The sequence below is a fragment of the Vanessa cardui genome, chromosome 4 (genome assembly GCF_905220365.1).
Source record: "Vanessa cardui chromosome 4, ilVanCard2.1, whole genome shotgun sequence".
Classification (NCBI taxonomy): Eukaryota; Metazoa; Arthropoda; class Insecta; order Lepidoptera; family Nymphalidae; genus Vanessa; species Vanessa cardui.
Window position 1 is genome coordinate 5,884,989 of NC_061126.1, and position 23,012 is coordinate 5,908,000.

Consider the following 23,012-nt stretch of genomic DNA (forward strand, 5'->3'; position numbering starts at 1 on the left):
ATTTATAGGCTATCTTTGTTTGTCAATATCAGGTGTACCGTTATGTACGACCGCTTTTAGTGAAAGGGTGATAGCTAGCAATTGATACAGTATAAGAATTTTTAATGAAGTTCCTACACATTGTATATATAATTACTAGTTATGACAGCTTGTAACACTGTTAATTGGAAAAGAAATATTTCTCAAACGTTATAATTACTTTAAAAAAATGCAATTTATAAATACCTAATGGAACATTTATGGGTTGTAACTTTTTCTATGACAGTGTCTGAACTAGATCGAAAAGACTCTTGGTCTGAATACCACAGAACGAAAGCAGTGGCGCCATTAATAATTTAATTATAACACAATATTAACACGGTCTAAGAGTTTATTAACCTCTTTAATCTAATTTGGATTTAATTTTCAAACCAAGTTTATTTAAACTTGCTCATCATACACAAACAAAATTTATTAAAATAAATACCTAAAACTCTTGTACATATTCACTTCGATTATATTAATTACTTGCGATCCGCCCCGACTTCGCACGGATGCAACACTGATACGAAATATACTAAAGAATTTGTTTATTTACGACATCGCATTAGAAACTTCTATAATTATCAGTTTTTCTTTCTAATCAATTTTGGAATTTAATATATAAACCTTCAACGTATTTTTATCAGTCCATCAGAGCCCTTTCCTTAATCTATGTACATTAATATCCAGTTAAATTCAAAAGCGATTATTTTTAAGATATATTACTTGATATGTACTTTGTGGACGATGTGCGAACTAAAGAGGAATATTAGGGCGCGTTATAATGTAGGGGATCAGTGACGTGGGTTAACAGCATTGAAGATGCATTGAACAAATTCAATGAACGAAATTAATATAGACGAGGTATTATTTTTAAAAATAGAATTTAATCGTATCTTATGCAGAAAACGCTAACTTTATTTTACATTAGGTTCTATTATAAACTTTTTAAAACTTCATGATAAGATTTTTTTTGTTTTTTTTTTTTTTTTAATTGCCAGTCTTGTCAACTTGTCAATATTGCTTCCATATTTATACTACATTCATAATTATTTTACTGATAAAATGTCTGAACCTGTGTTTTACCCGCGTGAAATTTAAAAAACACTTCACAACAAATCCACCAAGTATTTTATAAAATAAAATTCTTTCTTAGGGAATGTATAAGTCTGTAATTTAAAAGGAACCTACCTGCCAAATTTCAAGTTTATATATGTTATAGCTTTTGAGATTTCTTGATTAAACACTTTTGATATAGATTATGATATTCTATACTATTTTTTGAATATTACAATTAAAATATCCTCCCAATTACGACATTTCGAATACATTGCTTAAGTTTTTGTTATATTAAAATTTAAGGACTCCATTAATCTTCGTAGATTTGCGTCGACGCAGCCGCCTGCATCTCCTCGGCGCATCATATTGATCGCCATTCCACTCACATTCAAATTATTTCATTGATTTAATATGCAGCGAACATCTTCAACACTGAACTATTTTTTTTACTTATATAAACACCGACCGTTGGTCTGATAGACCACAGACGGATATTATTAGTTACATAAGATAATACGTGATACATCTTTCGATTTTTATTTATAAAAATGAGAAAAAGTGGAGATAACGAATACTTTGACGACATCCATGGTCGAGTAGTGTATAAACCTGTTTGTTATGGGTATGTACTCTGATGTCCCCAAGTAAGAACTTTTCGTTATAATAGAATAGATAAACACCAAGAAAATATTTTTCGCTTTTTGATGGGGGCGCTGCACACCCCAAACTTCATTCTATCGATCCGTCCAAAGTTTGGTTTTGAAATAATATCAAAGCCGTGAGGAGTACGTATTTTACATTAGAGAGTTTTTTTTATTTAGATAATTATTTACTTTTTGCCTTAAGATTTATATATAATAACAATGAGAACAAATGATATTTTTAAAAATAAAAGTAAATAAGTTTGTTAATTAAATGCCTTTTATTCTTTAATATCATTAATTTTCGTTACGAACATTAATTTTATTATAATTAACTTTTCAATAAATATTTACCCTGTATCCAAAATAATACAAAAATAAATTCCACATAATATTATAACTTTAGTGTTACCAAAATCAAATACTAACATTACCGTATTCCATTGCATAAATATTATTCAATAAATATTTGTGATCATATATTACGTCGTAGTCTGATTAATACACCAATTTATTACGGTTAAATCTGGTGCTTTCCATTAGTCGAATGACAGTTAAATGCGGTAGATAATTTATGACAAATCAATTGCACGTTATATGGCGGCAGATCGCGTCTATTAATTCCTACTCGTTCCGAACCTTATTCCGAAGCCACACGAACGAAGCATACAGAAGATCTGTATAAATAAAATTGATATTATAACGTTCTTTACAGGTAACAATGATACACAAAAAACTTTTAGAATGTTGTAATTTTTTCTAAATATGAATTTGTTATATGAGACTTAAATTTTATACGGGAGAAGCTGAGATGAGTTACTAGTAAAATTAAATCGATCTCCACCGCTATTCTGAGTAACTGTAAAATAAACGTAATCGTTCACCGCGACTATACTCAATTGAGACGATATAACCGTGTGCACAATCACATATATACTCTATTCCCTCGACGTCATATGTCATATGCAAGATCAAAAATTTTAGTAGTTTTCCAAGACACGACAATGAAAACTCCGGGCAGCGTTATTAATCAAAATCAAAATAAACTTGATTCAAGTAGGCTTTTACGAGAACTTTTGAATCGTCATTTTACAATTAAGTGAAGCTACCACCGGTTCGGAAAGTAGATTCTACCGAAAAGAACCGGCAAGAAACGCAGTAGTTACTCTTTTTGAACATTAAAAATACAAAGTCAAGTTAGTTAAATACATTTATTTATATTAATATATCCCGCTTGGAAGTCATCAGGTATTAACTCCACGCTTTTTTATCATCTATAAAATCTTGTATCGAATAATATGCGTTTTTTACCAATGTATTTTTTTATAAACGATTTGAATTTACGGAACGGCAAAGTTAAAAATGTCTGCCTTGCCTATAGACACCTTGCCCCAAGAAGGATTTATTGCCTTTGAATTATAGTAACCGTACCAAATAAATTTGTTTTACCAGAGATTTAAACCCAGGACCATGTGTTCTACAGCCATATAAACTAGCTATTCAAGTCATAAGGTTAAAAAAGAACGTGACTGTATAGTATTACTACTGCTACATTTTTTTTAAATATAACTCAAATTATTAGCTAATATTTTTTTGTTATTTGTCGTTTAAGTTGGAAAAATGTCGTGCGGCCCCAGCGCCTCTATAGCGTGCGCTGTTTAAATCGATACGACCATATAAAATCATGAAGGAAAACTTTAAAATAGTCCAAAAGAAAATATAGCGGCTTTGTTAGATTTACTTATAAAAAATATTTTGGGGGTCATTAGTTAAAACAATTAATGATTGTTTAACTGGCTGAGTTGCGCTAAAGTCTTTATTGTATATAAACTTCGGGCCTGTATGCGTTAATGTATGTAGTTTTATTTTCAAAAATAAATATACAAAAAATATCTTTGGCGATCGAATATTTAATATTTAAGAGTCGAGATGGCCCAGTGGTTAGAACCTCGTGCATCTTAACCGATGATTGCGGGTTCAAACCCAGGCAAGCACCGCTGATTCATGTGCTTAATTTATCTTTATAATTCATCTAGTGCTCAGCGGTGAAGGAAAACATCTTGAGGAAACCTGCATGTGACAAATTTCATAGAAATTCTACCACTTGTGTATTCCACCAACCCGCATTGGAACAGCGTGGTGGAAAATTTCCAAACCTTCTCCTCAAAGGGAGAGGAGGCCTTTAGCCCAGCAGTGGGAATTTATAGGCTGTTGTTGTTGTTGTTGTTGATCGAATATGTAATGTTGATGGTACCTACCCAAACGAGCACGCATAAAGCCTTAATGTCAAGTAAAAAGTATATAATAAGTAAGATATATGTATATATTGATTCATAGTTAAAAATACGGCCAAGTTTAAGATTAGCGTTGCAAGAATATAATCCTCTATCAAGACCCGTATGATGATTATACTGAGTAGTTTCCCATGTGTAGGAGAGGCATTCATACGCTCACGTAGCGCCTTTATGCTGTCTACAAAGAATTTCTTTAGGGTTTTCAACATGTTGGACCTTTATATTGTAATTGGATATAACCATCAATCAATTTATATTTTATTTTTCTTTTATTAAAAGGGAAGTACTGAATAAGAGGAAGAACAGAACACCTAACTTTGTTTGCTGTGTTCAAATCATAATAAATGACTTAAATGTTATTAAAACTTACATTGAATTATTAGAAATAATTTGTAGTACTAAATAATTAATTTGGTCAAATAAACAACGTTGAAATAATTTTATTCATCTTTTATTTGGCGGTGAAATAAAACAACTTGAAGAATTTCTACAAATTGATGTAATTGTATATTCACTAACCCTCGCAGAAGTAGCAGGGCTACAAAACTTCGTCTTTCTTTTTTTTTCCAACAGTAAGAATAATACAGATTATTTTTTACATGATTGCATTATGTTAGGAACATAAACAAGTAATATGTAATTTTCTGAATTGAAATTTGAAAGATTTCATAGAAATGCAAGATTCCAAACACTTAAACATTTTAACAAAGTAGGATTGCATAGTAAAATACATTAAAATACAATCAATATTTGGATCACAATTTCGGTTGTATTTAAAGAAAACTTTTAATTTTTACATGCAAATAAACCTTTTACTTTTATGTTTACTGATTTGAATATACCTTTATGAATATGTATGATGCGTTCTTCTCCTAACATTCATAGTATGTGACAGCCCTAGTAAATCGACATTCAATACTGTTAGAAATAAGGTCAATAGAACCAGATTACGCGTTCAAGATTTCAATGTTTGAATACGCTTAATCTCAATCGAATTTGTGTATCGCTCATTCATTCATGGAAACTTACGACTTAAACTTAAAAAAAAACTATAATAAAAGAAACGTAACAGGTATAATGAATCGTTTCGTTAAAATTCATTGACGTTATTCAAATAATTTACGTAATTTTATGTGTCTTGCTATGGACCATATTTAAAAAGAAGGTTTTATCACGAGAAAAAAATGACTCCGCAAAGTCAATAAATCCTTAATGGGGCAAGGTAGCCGTTTCTATAATAAAATTCCGCAGACATTTTTAACTTTGCCGTTTCGTAAAATCAAACCTTTTATAAAAAATACATTGCTAAAAAAAGCATATTATTCGATACAAGATTTTATAGATGATAAAAAAGCGTGGAGTTAATACCTGTTGATTTCCAAGCGGGATGTATTAGTTTAAATAATTGTATTTATTGACTTGACTTTGTATTTTTATGTTGAAAAAGAGTAACTACTGAGTTTCTTGTCGGTTCTTCTCAGTAGAATCTACTTTCCGAACCGGTGGTAGCTTCACTTAATTGTAAAATGATGATTCAAAAGTCCTTGTAAAAACCTACTTGAATAAAGTTTATTTTGATTTTTTGGATCTTGACCACTTACTTGAAATAAATACTATTTTATATCAACAAATATTGTTCAATATATGTTGATATAAAATAGTAGTTTTAACCCAAATATTGAACAATATTGATAAAACAAATAGTTTTATATAAATAATAAAAGTATAAAACGTTAAGAAAAAAAACGACCAATATTACCAATGATAGTTTTTGGAAAACTATTTACACATGAATTATATTTATTAAGATTTTTATTACGAGAAAAATACTGTAATTTCCTGCAAGGCTCAATGTGAATGTGAGAGATAAAAACAATATAGATACTGAAATAACTTTTGCTTATCATTATTACGCTCAACACTATATATTAACTTCAAGATAAGATCCCAATGACAACATTAGCAGTCCTTTTCTTGTAATAGGGTATTACTTAAGAGTTTTATTGTTAAGATTTCAGGATTAGTTATTTTTATAAGCTTAAGCGGAAACCATACATTTTAATTGTCTTTATGCAATTACTGGGAATTTCGCATAAGCTTGTGCACAAGTTAGTTATCGCGTGATCTTGCACGTTGAACACTGCAAATTCTTGTAATAAGTAATAATTAATTTCACCACCGCCCATAGACATCTGCAGCAATGAGAGGATTTGCAGGTGCAATGATGAGAATATTACTTTATATTTCATTATAAGATTAGATTAAAATTCATAAATAAGATATTTTCTCTTTTCACCACTGTCCATGAACATTAGCGCCGTAAAAAATTGAATCACATTACTTACTCGCCCAATGCGCCATCAACTGTTTTTTTTTTTAAGTTCCTTGCGCCCGTAGTTATACTGGCGTTATCATCCTTCGAGCTTACACTACGCTATTATTAAGTTAAATACCACCCAGTTAACTAATATATATACTGCTTATCTAGCTAATGTACATAATGTATTAAAACTTTCATATTTACAATGAACATCAAAAATAATATCACAAAAAATAGAATTTTTGCTATGATATCACCTTCCAGATCTATCCTTTACAGCAAGATGAAAATGCAATCCAATCCTAAACGGCTAGATGGTGTGAACTAAAAATATATTTCGATAGTTATAAATTTGATCTGGAGGTTATGACACCTATCATAATGTCGTTAGCGCAAAGTTTAACCTAAATGCGAGCATCGATACTCCAAATCGGTAATATTTGGAAATGTAAATGTAAAAATAAACTAGGGCCACTTACCAAATATATCGATTACACGCTCTCTGTAATGATTAAATTAATTTTTTGTTCATACTTAATTGTACAATTAAAATAATAATAATATTAAAAACTAAAATTAGAACCTACAAACTTTTACTTGGTGGTAGGGCTTTTTGCAAGCCCGTCTGGGTAGGTACCACCCACTCATCAGTTATTCTTCTGCCAAATAACAGTACTCATTTTTGTTGTATTCCGGTTTGAAGGGTGAGTGAGCCAATGTAACTACAGGCACAATGGACATAACATCTTAGTTCCCAAGGTTGGCGGCACATTGACGATGTAAGGATTAGTTAATATTTCTTACAGCTTCATTGTCTATGGTTACACCTGGTATTGGTTTGTTTTTAAAAGTATTTATTGGTGTGTCTATGGAGCATAGCTTAATTGAACTTGCCGTGATCTAGACTGCTGTTTAAGTGGTATTCCTATTATATATAAGATTTTAAATTAACATGGTTATTTTTATTACTAAAGTTATTAATTGCGGGATATTTACCATGTTTTTTATTTTCACATGAACAAGACATTAGTAGATAATGCCGTAATATCGAGTTCACCGAATATAAATAAAAAACATGGTAAATATCCCGCAATCAATAACTTAGTAATTCCTATTATAATTATAGAGGTTACTAACTTATATGGTGAATTACTGTAATAATAGTAATGATTTTAGATAAAGGCTTTGCCAAAGTCAGTCTTGCAGCCTGTTTGTACTCTGAGATAAAACTGGTATCATTCGTATTTTTTTCCGCAAAACCGCACGAATGCATAATTGCGGTTTGAAGGGTGAGCGATGCAGCGCAATTACATACAAGGGATAGATCTTCCTATTAGTAATAAATTAATGAACTGATACACAACGAGAAATGCGATAGGACAGCATTGACGTAGCTACACTCGTTGCAAATAAATGGCTGGTGTCATTTGTCAGTTGTGTAAATTTAATCGGCATTTCAGAATCTAGATGTGTTTACTTTTTAAGCTAATTGTATAAAATATGATTGGCTTTGAAATTGAGGCGATGGCTCAGCGGCTAGAACGCGTATCTTAACCGATGATTGCGGGTTCAAATCCAGGCAACCACCTCTAAATATTCATGTGCTTTATTTGTGTTTATAAATCATCTCGATCTCGTTGGTGAAGGAAACATCGTGAGGAAACTAGCATGTGTCAAATTCCATAGAAATTCTGCCATATGTGTATTCCACCAACCCGTATTGGAACAGCGCGGTGGAATATGTCACAAACCTTCTCCTCGAAGAGAGAGGAGGCCTTAGCAAAGCAGTGAGAAATTTACAGGCTGTTGTTGTTTGATATTTAAAACAAGATTTCGAGATAATTTCAAGAAAGTTTATTTGCTTGTAAACGTTAAACATCCAAGAAGATATTCTTACAGCTATCCACAATATCGCCTAAACAAATAAATAGTATACAAATATATAATCGAAAAACTTTACTCTAGTATCACTATCACTTTAAATTAACACATTAGTTTGAGAATATTTAATAATACAAATTTCGGACTTAAATATAAAAGGCATAACACATTATTTGGTGTATTTTGGAAAATTATTTCAATACAAATTTTAATCAAACTGAAAATTATACTTAGTTAATTTAATAATAATAGCAATATAATATGCGACATATATTTTACAATATAACATACTCGTAGCTTAATGTTCGCTATGTTGCATGTAAAACAAAAAAAAGATTAATAATATTTAAACTTCGTAAAATAACAAACATATGAAACATTTGTTATAAGAAACTTAATAATGTAGCTTGCTTGCTTGCTTTATTTAATACCAAAATGTATGAATTTGATATTAAACATAGTGTACATATAACATCTGGGTGAGTAATTTTGTAATACAATACAAGTTAATATACAACTGTACTTTATATTTGTTGACCAAAAATCCAATATAATTAATTTTCAGCTAATTTTTATATTTCTTTCCAGTTAATAAATAAATCTTATTATTTTTATAAATAAATACAGATACTAGATCTGGCTATTGATTTATTTCTTATAATATAACTGTTAAACACAATCGGAAATGCTTATAATAAATAAAACGCCCGATGCGTTGCAATCTTAAGCATTAAAATATATTTGTTGCAAATTAATGCTTTTCAAATAAATTATTATAAAAATTCATTTAAAGCTGTTTTATTATAGTATAAGAACATCTCTTAGTGACATTTGCTCGTTTTAAACTAAGACATTGTAGCTTTATGCTTGTAAATTATAAAGATTCTTACAAAGAAACTACAAATATATTATTAATAACTTTTTCCACTAAATATACTATTGTACCGATTGTAGTTGATAAATATTATAAAAAGTTAAAAAAATGCAAGTAAAAGTTATTAATTTGCTTAAAAGACAGAAAGCTAAATATCATACAAGAAAATTGAGCAATGAATATTCAGTTTTAGTTCAAATTTATGTATATGTTTAAAAAATTTGATAATAAGTATATCAATCAATAAATCCATGGCCCTCTTTCATCTTCAGTTTTCAATAAAAATCAGCATCATCATAAATTATATTAACATCGCTTTATTTATAGGAATACACATACAAAAATAACATCGAAATTGTTTAATTACGGTTATAGTTTTGAATAATATATATTTTTTTAAATGATTGAAATTATACAAGCAAAAATCGAATCATTCAAGATGATTATATATTTAAAGCTAACGAAATAAATATTTGAAAGTGTGAACACATTGTACTTAAAGGAAAATGAAGACGTATGGAAGAAACTGAGCCATAAATTTATATCAGCCAAGTCCTACTTATTTTTCAAGACATAATATTATTACAATTATCAAATACGGAACGAATCGTCGAATGACCTATGAATCTAACATTATAAAGGCAGAACCATTAATACTGAATAATTTTACGTTGAATATAAAATATATAAAAGTAAAACTGGACGAAATAATTGAGACTATTCGCTATAAAATTGGTGTTTCTAATTTATCGAAAAATGTCACGTAACTATTTCATAAGCTCCAATATTTCCTACAGATTATATAAAACTTGGTGTCACTTTCCGCCTAACTACTGGGTCCATTCGAGTAGGTATTGCTACGTTTTTATAAATTTATCCAAAATACTGACACTACATTTATATCGCAAAAATATCGCTACAAAATCTATCTGATCAGACTGAACCGATTTCCGATCGATTGAATACAAAAATCACTACATATACTTTTAATCAAAAGCTTTCGAAAAAATATTATTAGGTCGATATTATTGTTCCCACTGTACCTAATAAAAGTTCGCGTGTGTCCTTTAAAATATCTTACAGCTTAAATAAATATTATTGAAATGATATTTATTGTGATATTAATTACAGTTTTTTGCGTAAAATGAATTTAATATTAAAAGATATAAATAAGGACACAAGCACAATACATTAGTTATGTTTGACAATTATAAAGCAAAGATGAAAGTTAAAATATGTGAAGGTGATTTACAAAATAACCTATTGGAAGACTCTTTATTTGAAACGTGAATGCATGACAATAAATGTTATACAGTTAATCTGTAATGTATGTGGAATGTGAAGATATCTAAACGCCTAGATACGTCTCTACGCTAATTATTCTAAGTTTACCTAAATAGTGTGACAAAATGAACACAAGGATTTTATTACTCATCCACTAATAACGATAAAAATGAAGAAAACAACATCAAAAACATTAAGCGCTAAAAGTAATATAATTAATCCAACCCGTCTAATTGAGAAATACTGCATCAATTATCAACATACATCCGCTAAGATAGTTAAAGCGTTTCATAGAGCTACAAATAAATAACACATTAAAATATCTAAATACAATAACTTAACATTATAGCAGTCAACTTCAGAACAAATACAAGCGCTAGTTTAAGTGCACACCATGTATAAACAAATGATGTACGGTTTCATCTCAGGGTAGTTAATATTCGATACTCTTACACGACTTTATTCCTATACAAATATCTATATACTTTATGGCACTAACATCTATCTACGCCACTTGTCTACGTTCAGTGTCATAGTTCAGATCAAAAGTAACATGATTCGATACAAATCTTTGGCGCCGTTCGCTACATGTAAGCGGGTTTCATTTTGTACGCCCTCTTCCATATTTCACACAAGCACACCGTCGAGTGGAATCGGTAAAATATCGCCAGAGGCATCGAAACGTGCGTTATGATCGTCCATGCCCAGAGGCCGTAGAAATGCAATTGAACAGGATGTGACTCTGCCCTAGATTTCTCCAGAGTATTAATAGCCCACATTGCCAAGTTGGTCACGAGTAGGAACGTTACAATTTCCCTTCCCGGTTTTTTGCGTAATTGCTCCGGAGTTTTTGCTGATCTCCGACTGGCGTCCAATATAAACATCGTCTGGCATGTGGTCTGGACCAGTGACGATAGAGCCGTTATCAATATAAGTATTGTATTCTTTTCGATTGTAAAATGTCCCCCGATGATCGTGAACGTTCCATAAATGAACATTCCGGTTTGAGCTCCGACGAGGAGGATGTTGTCGAGTTCCAAATTCCTGTTTCCATCGTACTTCAGGTTCCGAACGCATACCATTCCCGCTAAGCTGGCAAATGTCGTCATTGCATATAAAACCAGTTCGCAAACATTTACTTCGACCACCGCTAGAGTAGCATATTCTTTTCTTGAAATCAGAACGAAGAACAAAATGAGCGATATGATAGTAAGAACTAATACTAATATTCCAAAAAATAAACCTTTATGAGCTCTAGCGCAGTCGACGCTGTATAAATGAGGTGATTTCTTGTAAGCCAATCCTTCTAAGAGTCGAGCTTTGGCTATTGCTTCTGCAACATCTTTCGATGGATACTTAGATATGTTTTTCCACATAACATATAGTATGGCTGCACAGATGAGAGAGTATTCTATTGTGCACGGAAAAAGGAACGGCGAAGCGTCTTGGACCAATGAGCCCATGATGTTCGTTCGACGGCATTCGAAAATATGATGAGGTCCTTTCAGTCCTCGAGGTACTCGCAAATGCGCTGCTGCTGGATGAGATGGTGGAACTTCAGTCGCCAACGATGCAAATGCCTTTTGAAATGCTGAAAATATAAAAAAGTAATCGTTTTATATCAATGTTTCCAATTACTCTAATTATTATAATCTTATTCCAATTAGTCTAATCTTACAAAAATAAAACTATTTTTTTTATTCAAAAAGGTTCTAATATATTTATTCATTTTCAAATTAATCAGATAGGAAAGCCCAATTAAAACTTGACTTGACATGATGCAGTAAATTTCTTTCATAACTCAATGTAAAAAAGATTTATAGATATGGATTATAGCACTTTAGCTATTAGAAATATTTTTCAAGCAATAACATAGAAGACCCCGTTAGGAATTAGGAGTATCTATTATCGATCTCGAAACTCACGCAAGAATTTAGGGCAGAATTCCATTTGAGGTCAACATTGACAAGAATGCTATCAACATTGTTCGGAAACATGCCTACCCATAACAATGGTTTCCACAAATTAAAATCATTTATTTTATTCTTAAACATGTAAACTCGCAACGAATTTCATTAAAACCTTGTATCTACCTACGTACATAGTTAATAAGCTGGGTCAAACAGAAATAAATTGAAACAAAGGTTCGCGTGAAGGAAAATTACTCGGTAGGGGTAGTACATAAAAAATGAGGTTAGCCTGTTTATGGAAACGTTAAGCGTACTGTGTTAGCGGTTTAAAATTGTTAACTGGGCTTACATAAGTGGAACTCTGTAATTGGTCAGATTTGATTCTGATAACAAACAGCCAGTAAACAGCTTTTTTATGATAGCTTTTGCGCATAAAGACGTTGCATTATTTGTTTTATATGTCCAACTGAAATTTGGAATCTTGTTTTTTGTTTTAAAATGTAAATATATTTTTCGAATTTTTACGCATATAATGCGATATTATATTATTGAACAAGTTATCTCAGGATATCAGAAAATAGCTTATAAATTGCAGGAACTAATAAATCGAATCATCGAAGCGAACTCTCCGACATCACTACGTTATACAGCAGCGTTCAATCATAATTAATTCAATTAACAGTACACAAAGGAAATAAACGAAATAAGCGTGAGATATATAATACTGTCACAGGATATATTTTAGCGTGACTACTGTCCGTTCTGGTAACAATTTTACACTCAGCGTTTCGACAGTAGTAATTAATTATGATAGCTCGAATTTACCCATTCTGCTGTTTTTAGCAATAATTGGTAAAATATTTATTTCAATTACGTCAGTATCATTGTTGGAATAAACTTGTTTAAGTTTTTCATTGATAGTGCATTGTTTAGCATAGTTTCGTTATATATAAACTAATATTTTAAAGCCGAAGGGCTTGAATGTTTGTTCGTGATTCCGAATTCCGAGTCTGATTTTGAATATGTATATTTATAAAGACGACAACCGAAGACTTCTTATGACAAAGCGTTGACATAATAATCAACCAATCAGCCAAACTGTAGTTGTTTAATTATTGAAATCCAAGTGGATTACAATAGTTATAATTATATGCATATTTTTTTCCATAACAAGTAAACTTAATACGTATGAAACAGTCATGTATAATCGTGAGACACGTAATATTAAAATATTTATTCCGCAACGAACCTTTTTGTTTTTACGTATTTTATTCGTGTGGAAAATATCGCGTATCTTTCACAAAGGGATATTCAATATCCATTTTATACAACCTAGTATTTATATATTGATATTTATAGTACTGATTATTGAAAAAAACAGTGTTTGTTAAAAAATTATGATTGTTTTTTTTAATGTGCTATAAAGCAATATAATTGTGGGAATTGCTAAAAAGTACTGAATTGGTCTAATTACGTTGTGACAAAAATATTTCATTTAAAATATATTACATAAATCAAGTTCTCGTACAACAAAATTTTACTGTTACAAAATCCATTCATTTTTTAAATAGTCAACAATATCTTCACTTTATATGTTGCAATGAATTTGTTCTGATATTCTAAAAAATAAATATATAGCAATTTACAAAACACTTTATAATAGTCGAGGGCTTTATTTTCAAATCATGTCATCGCGTTAAATGCGTGATTTGAAATCAAATAAACACAGAAGCTTACCGTGTAATGATACTAGGTTCTTTACAAGATGTAGCCGTTCTAACAAAATGACAGGTAAAATAAACTTACCAAGACGATGGGAGATGCCAATTGTTTTGTTCTCAGGGTCGTAAAATGTCAGTATTTCGTGTTTTGTCTCCTGAACAAGCACGTTGAGCCAGACGCTAAGGTTAGTGCCCACCATGTGCATGAGGCCAAAACGGGCCACTATCTTATGTTTGTATACTTTCATCTGAAAAACATTTATATGGCAAATTAGAAAATAATAAAGGTGATTTTAAAAGCTAGTCTTTTTGCTCTACTTAATAAAATTGATACAGACCAGACTAGGTGGAGTAGACTAGCACTTAGCTGACTCAAAGAGTTGTACGTTTTGACCAACTCTCCCAGACATTATTTTTGTCATTTTATAATTGTTACAATGTTGAATTCATACACTATTCCATTATATTTCAATATATAACAGCATTAACAATAATTTAGCTGCACACTTTGACCAATCGTTGGTTATTTTTGTAATTTTATCTTTTAAATTCAAATATGATTACATTTTTTTCAGTGGGTTAGGAACAAGTAATACAAATGGTTAAAAATTAAATAAGGACAAGAGTTCTGTTACAAAAAAGGGCAGCAATATTCCAATTAGACTTAGTTGTTATAAAAAAAGTGATGTAACTTTTTCTAACCTCATTGTTGAGAAAGATGAAGTACATCTGTATAAATATGAAGGCCATTCGCGTGGCGGGCGTCAGAGCAAGCAGGACATTGTGGCAATTCGTATTCCTCTCGAGCTCCCAATACTGCCCAAACTCCAGACCCGAGTAAATCATTGAACCGATGCCGAATGCTATTAAACAAACAAAAAAAACATAAAGAAATATCTTGTAACTTCTAAATACCCAATATATGTATACTTTCTAAATAAAAGTGCAAAAATATATACTAAAAGTGCGTATATTTATCAATATACATATGAAAACAGTTATACATAATATAGAATATTTCAACGATAATCGTAATTATTATTAATATATCCAACGTATAGACAAATATTTAAAAGGGTCCATTAAACAGGATAAAGTTAACTATAATTCAGATAGCTTGTTTGCGAGTTAAAGACTCATAAATAACAGTAAACGGACTATACGGGTTGGCTCAAGACAACATCATCTAAACTTTTCTGTAATCCTGAGACATTGAATAATTCATATAAGACAAGTCGCAGAGATAAAATCTCTTAATACTTAAGTACGTTAAACGTAACACACATACGTCAGCACCTCAACACTATTTATTATTCTAAGCGTAGACAACTGAATGAAAAGTTGAATTGCAAACGTTGTTTTATCTCTTTTAGAATTCTCTTACAGTTCCAGCGCCCGGAGTTAAAAAGAAAATAAGCAAACGGCCTTTCTGAGCGTCCACTTAGCCTACTTTGTAAAGGTATAATAATGAAACATAGAGAACCATAACAGCAAAATGAAAAATAATACTCTACACAATGCGAATTGTTATTCCTACTACTAACACAGTTATTTTCCATTCAAAGTTAAAGTTGAATAAGAAAACTTTTTTATTCGTATAAAATGTTGACATAAAAATAATCAAGGACTTCTTAAGCCCAGTTGAAAACAAACTGTTGTATCATTGCTGTACAAAATATAAAGGAAACAATTGCTCATAAACATTGCTTAGCATGTGTTTAATTAAAAATTGATTTAGCTCTGTTTGTTTGTTCGGCGAACTTATAACGCAGTTCAAATAATTATTTGAAAATAGTTCGGTAGTAGCTGTTGGCAAAATTTTGTTATTAAAAATAAAACTTTTTTTAATTTATTTTTTAATGATCATCACTAACTATTTAATTATTTCGATTTGTTTATTTACTATCATAATTCTTAAGAAACAACACGAAATCTGTTTAATTTATTTAACGAAACAAAGAATAAAGTGTTTTCGTGTTGTTAAGTAAATTACGTTCCGTTTAATTCAATACGTAATGAATACAATAACTTTTCCTTATCAAGGCTGGTGATAAAAGTCCTTGAAAATTTTGAGCCCTAACTTCTGAAGGTCGTTTAAATTTTATTTATTTAACGTTCTTGAAATAATGTTTTCAGGCAGTGAAATGTTTGTTTGTTATTTAATATTAACATTTATTTGCCTTATTTAATAAACGCGTGTGAGCGTATTCATAAAATGTTGATTGTAATCTACCGACACACATTTGGCGAAGAACAGATGTTGATAGGTAATTACTGATCAAGTCAACAAAAAATATATTATATCGTTACAAATATTTTATAATTTTGTATAAAATATTTATCCTGTAGCAATTACAGACTATAGTTTTGTGATCGTAAAGTATTTAGGGTTACTAGAATACCAAATTAAAATAGTTTTACGATAAATTCTCTAGGTATAAAACTCCAGATTTTTATACTATCGTCTATTTATAGCTTTACACTTTTATTAGATAATTTATGTAACTACTTTTAAGATTTATAACTTACCAACTGCGCCCATCCTCAAATAGAAGCTACCGTAGTGATGTGTGCGTGTGGCGAGGGCGAATCCCAGCGACAACCGCTTAGCGGCCAGCTGCGGTTGCACATGCGTGGCTGTGGTGTTGCTGCGCTCCGTCCGGGATGAACACGAGTCGGATTCCGATGGAGATGAACTCGAGTCTGATTCTAAATGAAGTTGGTTTTATTTATTTTTAAGCTATATGAATGCTTTAACGAATAAAATAAATGACATTAGATATATTGCCTTTTTCCCTATGTTAAAATCAAGTGAATTTCAAATTAGTGCGAAAGGGAGAGTAATCATAATGATAATCTTAATAAAGTTCAACTACAAATACATCTTCAGCTAAAATTATAATTAAACTATATTACAATATATTAGTATATAACAGTTTACATGTTAATGCAAACTATTTCAGAAATAAATATTGAAATACATTAAATACTCTTGTGTAGAGAGAGATAGAAAGTCTATTAGAACTTTTAAATTTAGAACAAATTTCAAATTCACAGCATTACACAATTCTCATAGAAGAACTATGGATTAGAACCTTTCTTTAAGTATTTATTTAAAAACAAGTCTATCATCAATTATATTTTATTTTATATCAAACACAAGACAAATAAAAATAGAATTAAATTCATATCGCCACTTGAACACGTATTTATCTCCTTGTCAGTCAAGAGCCATTCATTATTTTGGATTTAGAATTTCATATTTTGCTTGAAATTATTTTATTCAATTCCTTTATAAGGACGAGGGAATATTTAGACGCAAATACCATATGAAACGATGAATATATTAAAATACGTTTACTCAAGTAAACGAAAACATCAGGAAAGAATATAATAATCTTTTGTCTCATGTCAACGCTTTGTTCTGCCAGAAACAGCTTACTACAAAGCGGATTGAAATTTTTCCGTCTGCAAAATGTTTTTACATAAACAATTCATACACTCACATACGATTTTACTTGCATTCATTTTTTTTGTCAGAGATTTTTTAATCGATACTTTTTTTGACATCAGATAAACTATTAAAAACACTGTATTTTGCTTGAATTTTATTTATTTCATAGTCGCGTAAGCCTTACAGGAAGACAAAGTTACTTTTATCTATATAGTATTTGTATACATTTTTATTAGCTTTTAAGATGAGATCCTGTCCGCGAACGGTTTGTTTTATTCATGACAAAAGTGTTTCATTGGGTTTTGCGAATGTTTTTTAAATAAGGATATATAAAATGCAAGTCTCTTTGAGACGCAAAATTGAATTGACGAACCGTCAAGGATTTTTACGGTTGATAATACAATATCTAAAGATAATATATATTTTCTAAATTTGAAAATTAACAGTTATTAAATGACCCGTATCTTTGCTTTTTAAGAAGGTTAGGAGCTTATTTTACTACGTTGCTCAAATACGGGTTAATGCATACTCATGTAGTAGAATTTTACGGAAATTAGGCTCATGCAAGTTTTATCGCGATGTTTTCCATCACCGTTCAGCACAAAATAAATTATAAACACTAATGAAGCACATTATAATTTAGTGTTGTTATGATGGTACGAAAATCCAGGCAGTGATTAAATGGGTATTAATTCACGCACAATTCATTATTAATAGTTTAAAAAATAAAATGTCACAGACAATTTTTTTCACTCTGTCCTGTGCTATTTTATCAATATATTATACCATAGATTACAATTAAATTTTAAATTAGAGGCATGTAAAAATGTATTGAATTTATTATTATAGAGTTGAGGCTATATTCATGTTTACCCCGATTCAACAATTTAAGCCCAAATCTAAGGTTTTAAACACTTCCCTGCAAGATAATTTTGTAAGAATCGCTTAATTAACAAGCAACGCTCATTTCTTTTTAAAACCTCCAGACTCGTAAGAGGTAATTAGTGAGCCGGCTTCGAAAAATAAGATTTTCTTTAGTCTTCATTTTGGGCTTTGTAAAATAAATTTTACTTTATCAAGATCGGTTAATCATCAATAAAATGAGTGTATTAACTAAATGTTACTCTGAATTAAAGACGTATATTCTGATTATCAGAGTAATAAAATCAGAGTTTCTCATTAGGAGTTTAATTTGATAAATAAACAACTTGAAATCATTCTTTTTGTACAAAGTGTCAAACGCTCGCTGAACATGTTTGCCGTCTTAACGAAGTGCATTTCAAATTAATATCCGAGTAAGTTTGTTTAAACATTTAAGCCCAAAACAATGACGAAACTAAACACACATATAGTCTTCCTACAATATTTTTTTTATGGAATAGGTTGGCGAACGAGCATATGGGCCATCTGATGGTAAGTGGTCACCATCACCCATAGACAATGACGCTGTAAGAAATATTAACTATTCCTTACATCGTCAATGCGCCACCAACCTTGGGAACTAAGATGCTAAGTCCCTTGTGCCGGTAGTTACACTGGCTCACTCACCCTTCAAAACGGAACACAACAATACTGCGTACTGTTGCTTAGCGGTAGAATATTTGATGAGTGGGTGGTACCTACCCAGGCGGGCTAGCACAAAGCCCTACCACCAAGTAAAAACAATATTTTCATTATTCGTTATTAATTAATAAAAGATACACATTAATGTAGTAAGAAAAAGTTCATTATGAAGATAACAAGTACGCTTACTACATAATATGATTCAAATACCTTTGAATTTCTTTTGAAATCCAGGAGAAGATTCTTAGTATTTAAATGTTAAAAAAAATGCTTCGTACATGAAATAAAACAACTCACTAGCAACGACAGCGGTGTCAGCTGCGGAGCGGGATCTGTCTCGGAGCAGAGCAGCATACATGTATAGAAGGAACACCATACTGCCGATATACAGGTACAGATAAAAACCCTGCCGACAAAATTAAACATTTGTATCTGATTCTAAACAATACATAGCATTATTAAACAAGGAAAACTTACTTATAACTAGTGACAGTAACGAGAAAGATATCGTCACATAACAGTTTTAAATAATAATGTCTAATATAAAAAAATATAAATAACTTTCATTATTATTGAAAATAAGTAAAAGGAAGAGGAGTCTTAAATACCTATGTAAAACTAGGGAAAAAAATTGGTGGTGAATTGAATTTAGTGAGACCTAAATGAAATAATGAATTCGCTGGCCATAATTTAATAGAGATGCACAGAAAGATCAGTTTTTTTAACACGCCTTATATATTTGTTTGTCGAAGAAAAGTAATGTATAAGCTATGTAAGGTTAAAAGGTATTAAAGAAGTTCCAGTAAATGATTATCCAACAATCCAATTCGCTTTTATAATTTAGAACCAGCTCAAAGTCTTTCTTAGTAGAAAAAAATAAATTTTACTTAGCTTTTTAGTACAGTTATCTATCTATAAAATAATATTAGAAGTTTTTGGAATATATTCATCATCGGTTATATCAAATTGACCATTTAACAATGTATTTGTATTACCATAAAACTTACCTCATAAAAAGATGGTGGTATGTACGTTGAGATGACTTCGGCCATTGGAAACGCAACTCCCATCACAACCAAGAGTTTCCCATACAACGCCGAAAGGGTCGTCGCGAGTGCATCCCCTCTGTTAACAAAAATATAAAAAATATATTAAAAATATATTATACAGCAATGACACTTTTAACAAAAGGTATAAGGTAAATAATATCACAAATAGGCATTCGTTGGTAAACATACATTATAATAAATACGCTTACTATAACAACTAGCATTTAAACCTTGATTATAAATACTAAGTATCCAATGATAGGTCATAAATCCTATACAATTATTGTTGTAAGTATTTATAATTCATCTTTTTAGCTATTAAGGAAGACGTCACGAGGAACCATGTGTACTTACCCGCATTGGAATAGCAGGGTGAAGTAAGAATCAAACCTACTCCTTAATAGGTAGAAGAGGCCTTTAGAACACAGAGGGACGATGACAGATGATTACTTTAGTTATTTTTTAAAATGATGGAATTAAAGCTTTTTTGTTGGATTATAATCCTGTACAATATTATGATATTTATCATATTATTGTTTCAAATTTCAATAATGAGTACTGTTCACACGATAATACGATATCACAGTTATTTTTAATTTAATTTCATGGCAGGATTTATATAAATTTAATTGGCCTCTGTTATTGTTAATGTTTTGTTATATTGTTCATATATGGGTTACTACATTTATTTTTTATATTAATGTACTTTATTACGACTTTACTTTCTTGTCGATTCTTCTTGGTCTCGGAATCTATATTCCTTACTAGTCTTACATTTCATTCAGTAGCATGAAGATTCTAAAGTTATTTTATGAATAAGGATTTTTTGATTTTTGAAGCAATGTAACATTTTAAAAAGATATAAATTTTGGCAAGATTATTATAAAATTAACACATACTACAAAATTATTGTGTACATACACACTATATGTTAAACAATAAACTAGTGTAATTCTATTATACGAGATAAACATAGGAAACATGATACTATTTGCTTTTAAAGTGGAATTAATTCGGTCGCTCTGTTTATTGAAATTAGTTGATTAAATTCTTAGTACAACAAACAATGAAAGACTGTACATTGATATTGTTTATTTCAATGCGCGCTGCTGTAATGTACAGAGTTATTACATTATAAGTTAGCACCGCAATGTACATCTTGACGTATAGATCATGTCACTTAAGATGCCCCGGTAAGTGCAAGAGTATCGGAGTGCATGAGATTATAATACTAGTTTAAAAATAGCACCAAAATACAAATTATATTAAATTTATTAAACGCTGATTATTTCACGTGGCGGGACACAACCAGATCTATATGTATTATTGTAATACTTGTTTCCTTTAAACATTTCAAATGAATGCTCTCGATAAAATTAATAAAATAAAAGTAAAATTAATCACTAACATATTGAATACAGTTTTCTAACTGCTTGTTATATTCTAGTTTTTCATAGTAAATAGTTCATGGTAAAATATAAAAAAGAGAAAGGTAAATGCTACCCTTTATTATTTTTTAACCTAGCAAGAAGTACATTGCATCGCCCACCTGATTTGGATTGAACTATACAAATATTTTTTTTTATAATCGTTCCTATGTTCAATCTTAGAAAAAAGAAATAGTTTATTTTGAATAGAAACAACAATGGTACCATCATCATTGAGTATGACGGAGGGAGACATCACTCTTCCATATTATAATATAGAGTTACTTAAATCTTATCACATATTCTGTTTAATTGTGACTGTCGCATACATAACCTGAACTAATATTTTAAACGCGATGTAACGCCAAATGTTTGTCCGTCTGTTCAGAGATAATCTACTGAATCGATTTTTGTGAAATTTGTTACAAGTTTAAGGACGAAATGACTCTTTTTCACCCTCGAAGGCTGAAAAACTTCTTGTCCTTTCAGTTCAGCTTAAGTTTCAGCATTTTCATTATAAAATGAATTTTGATGTGATGCGATCATCTTTTCACAATTTAAATAAAATTAATCTTAAACTAATGCTATCACCGGTCAAGCAGTTTCAGTTTTCAGAGCTCTCGTTGAAGTACATAAAATTAATGAATTTTTCTCAGAGTCTCAACATTAATTTACATAAAACGTTGAATGAAAACGAGCGTGCTACGGAAATTATAAATGAGCAGTTTCGTCGTTTTCATCTTATTATTGAGAATCAAAGAGCTCTTCTACAATTTAAATTAAACTATTTTTCGCCCGTGGCTTAGCTCGCGTTTTAGATTTTTGTTATCATGTTTTAACTAAAAAAGTAGCCTATGTCCTTTCTCGGAGTTCAAGTTTTACGACCTCTATGGTCGAGTGGTGTGTACACCGGTTTTCATGGGTACGCCACTCTGAGGTCCTGGGTTCGATTCCCGGCCGATCCGATGTAGATTACCATTCGTTTTCTATGTTGTCTTGGGTCTGGGTGTTTGTGGAACCGTCGTTACCTTTGATTCCCATAACACAAGGGCTTCAGCTACTTACATTGGGATCAGAGTAATGTATGTGATGTTGTCTCATATTATTTTTTATATCTATTTAAGTTTGCCTCATACTAAATTTCATCAAATTCGGTTCATGGGTTTTATCATGAAAGAACGACTGACAGACAGACAGACAGAGAGAGTTACTTTAACATTTACAATATTAATATAGATAAATTATTAAAACCTCACACGAATTGATATCTGAAAATGCTAATGTATTCATTTTGTTTGCTTATTAATTCGAGCAATACTTAAATCTAAATATTTATAGTACTACCAACTACTGTTCGCGTTATTACCCGTTAAAGTTTTCGTCACCATGGAACGTGGCGTGATCTTGTATAGCAAGGATGTTATGGAGCTCTATAAGGGTAACCGAAACTATCGGATATCCGAAATAAAATTCTATCCGAAACCATAACCGAAATCGATAAAAATTGTCTACTA

General features: G+C 30.7%; 1 protein-coding gene across 11 annotated transcripts in view; it reads right to left on the reverse strand.

Annotated features, from left to right (window-relative positions):
• Positions 1-9,500: 9,500 nt before the first annotated feature.
• The window catches only part of LOC124544352 (proton channel OtopLc-like), a 62,370-nt gene continuing 48,858 nt past the window's right edge, over positions 9,501-23,012 (reverse strand). For all 11 annotated transcript variants that reach the window (XM_047122862.1, XM_047122868.1, XM_047122865.1 and 8 more), the window contains 6 exons: positions 20,030-20,147; positions 19,320-19,428; positions 16,535-16,714; positions 14,708-14,868; positions 14,091-14,253; positions 9,501-11,965 (listed from right to left, as the gene is read on the reverse strand). In XM_047122862.1, coding sequence (XP_046978818.1) covers positions 10,959-11,965; positions 14,091-14,253; positions 14,708-14,868; positions 16,535-16,714; positions 19,320-19,428; positions 20,030-20,147 — 1,738 coding nt within the window. In that variant the 3' untranslated portion in view covers positions 9,501-10,958. The remainder of the gene's footprint in view (positions 11,966-14,090; positions 14,254-14,707; positions 14,869-16,534; positions 16,715-19,319; positions 19,429-20,029; positions 20,148-23,012) is intronic.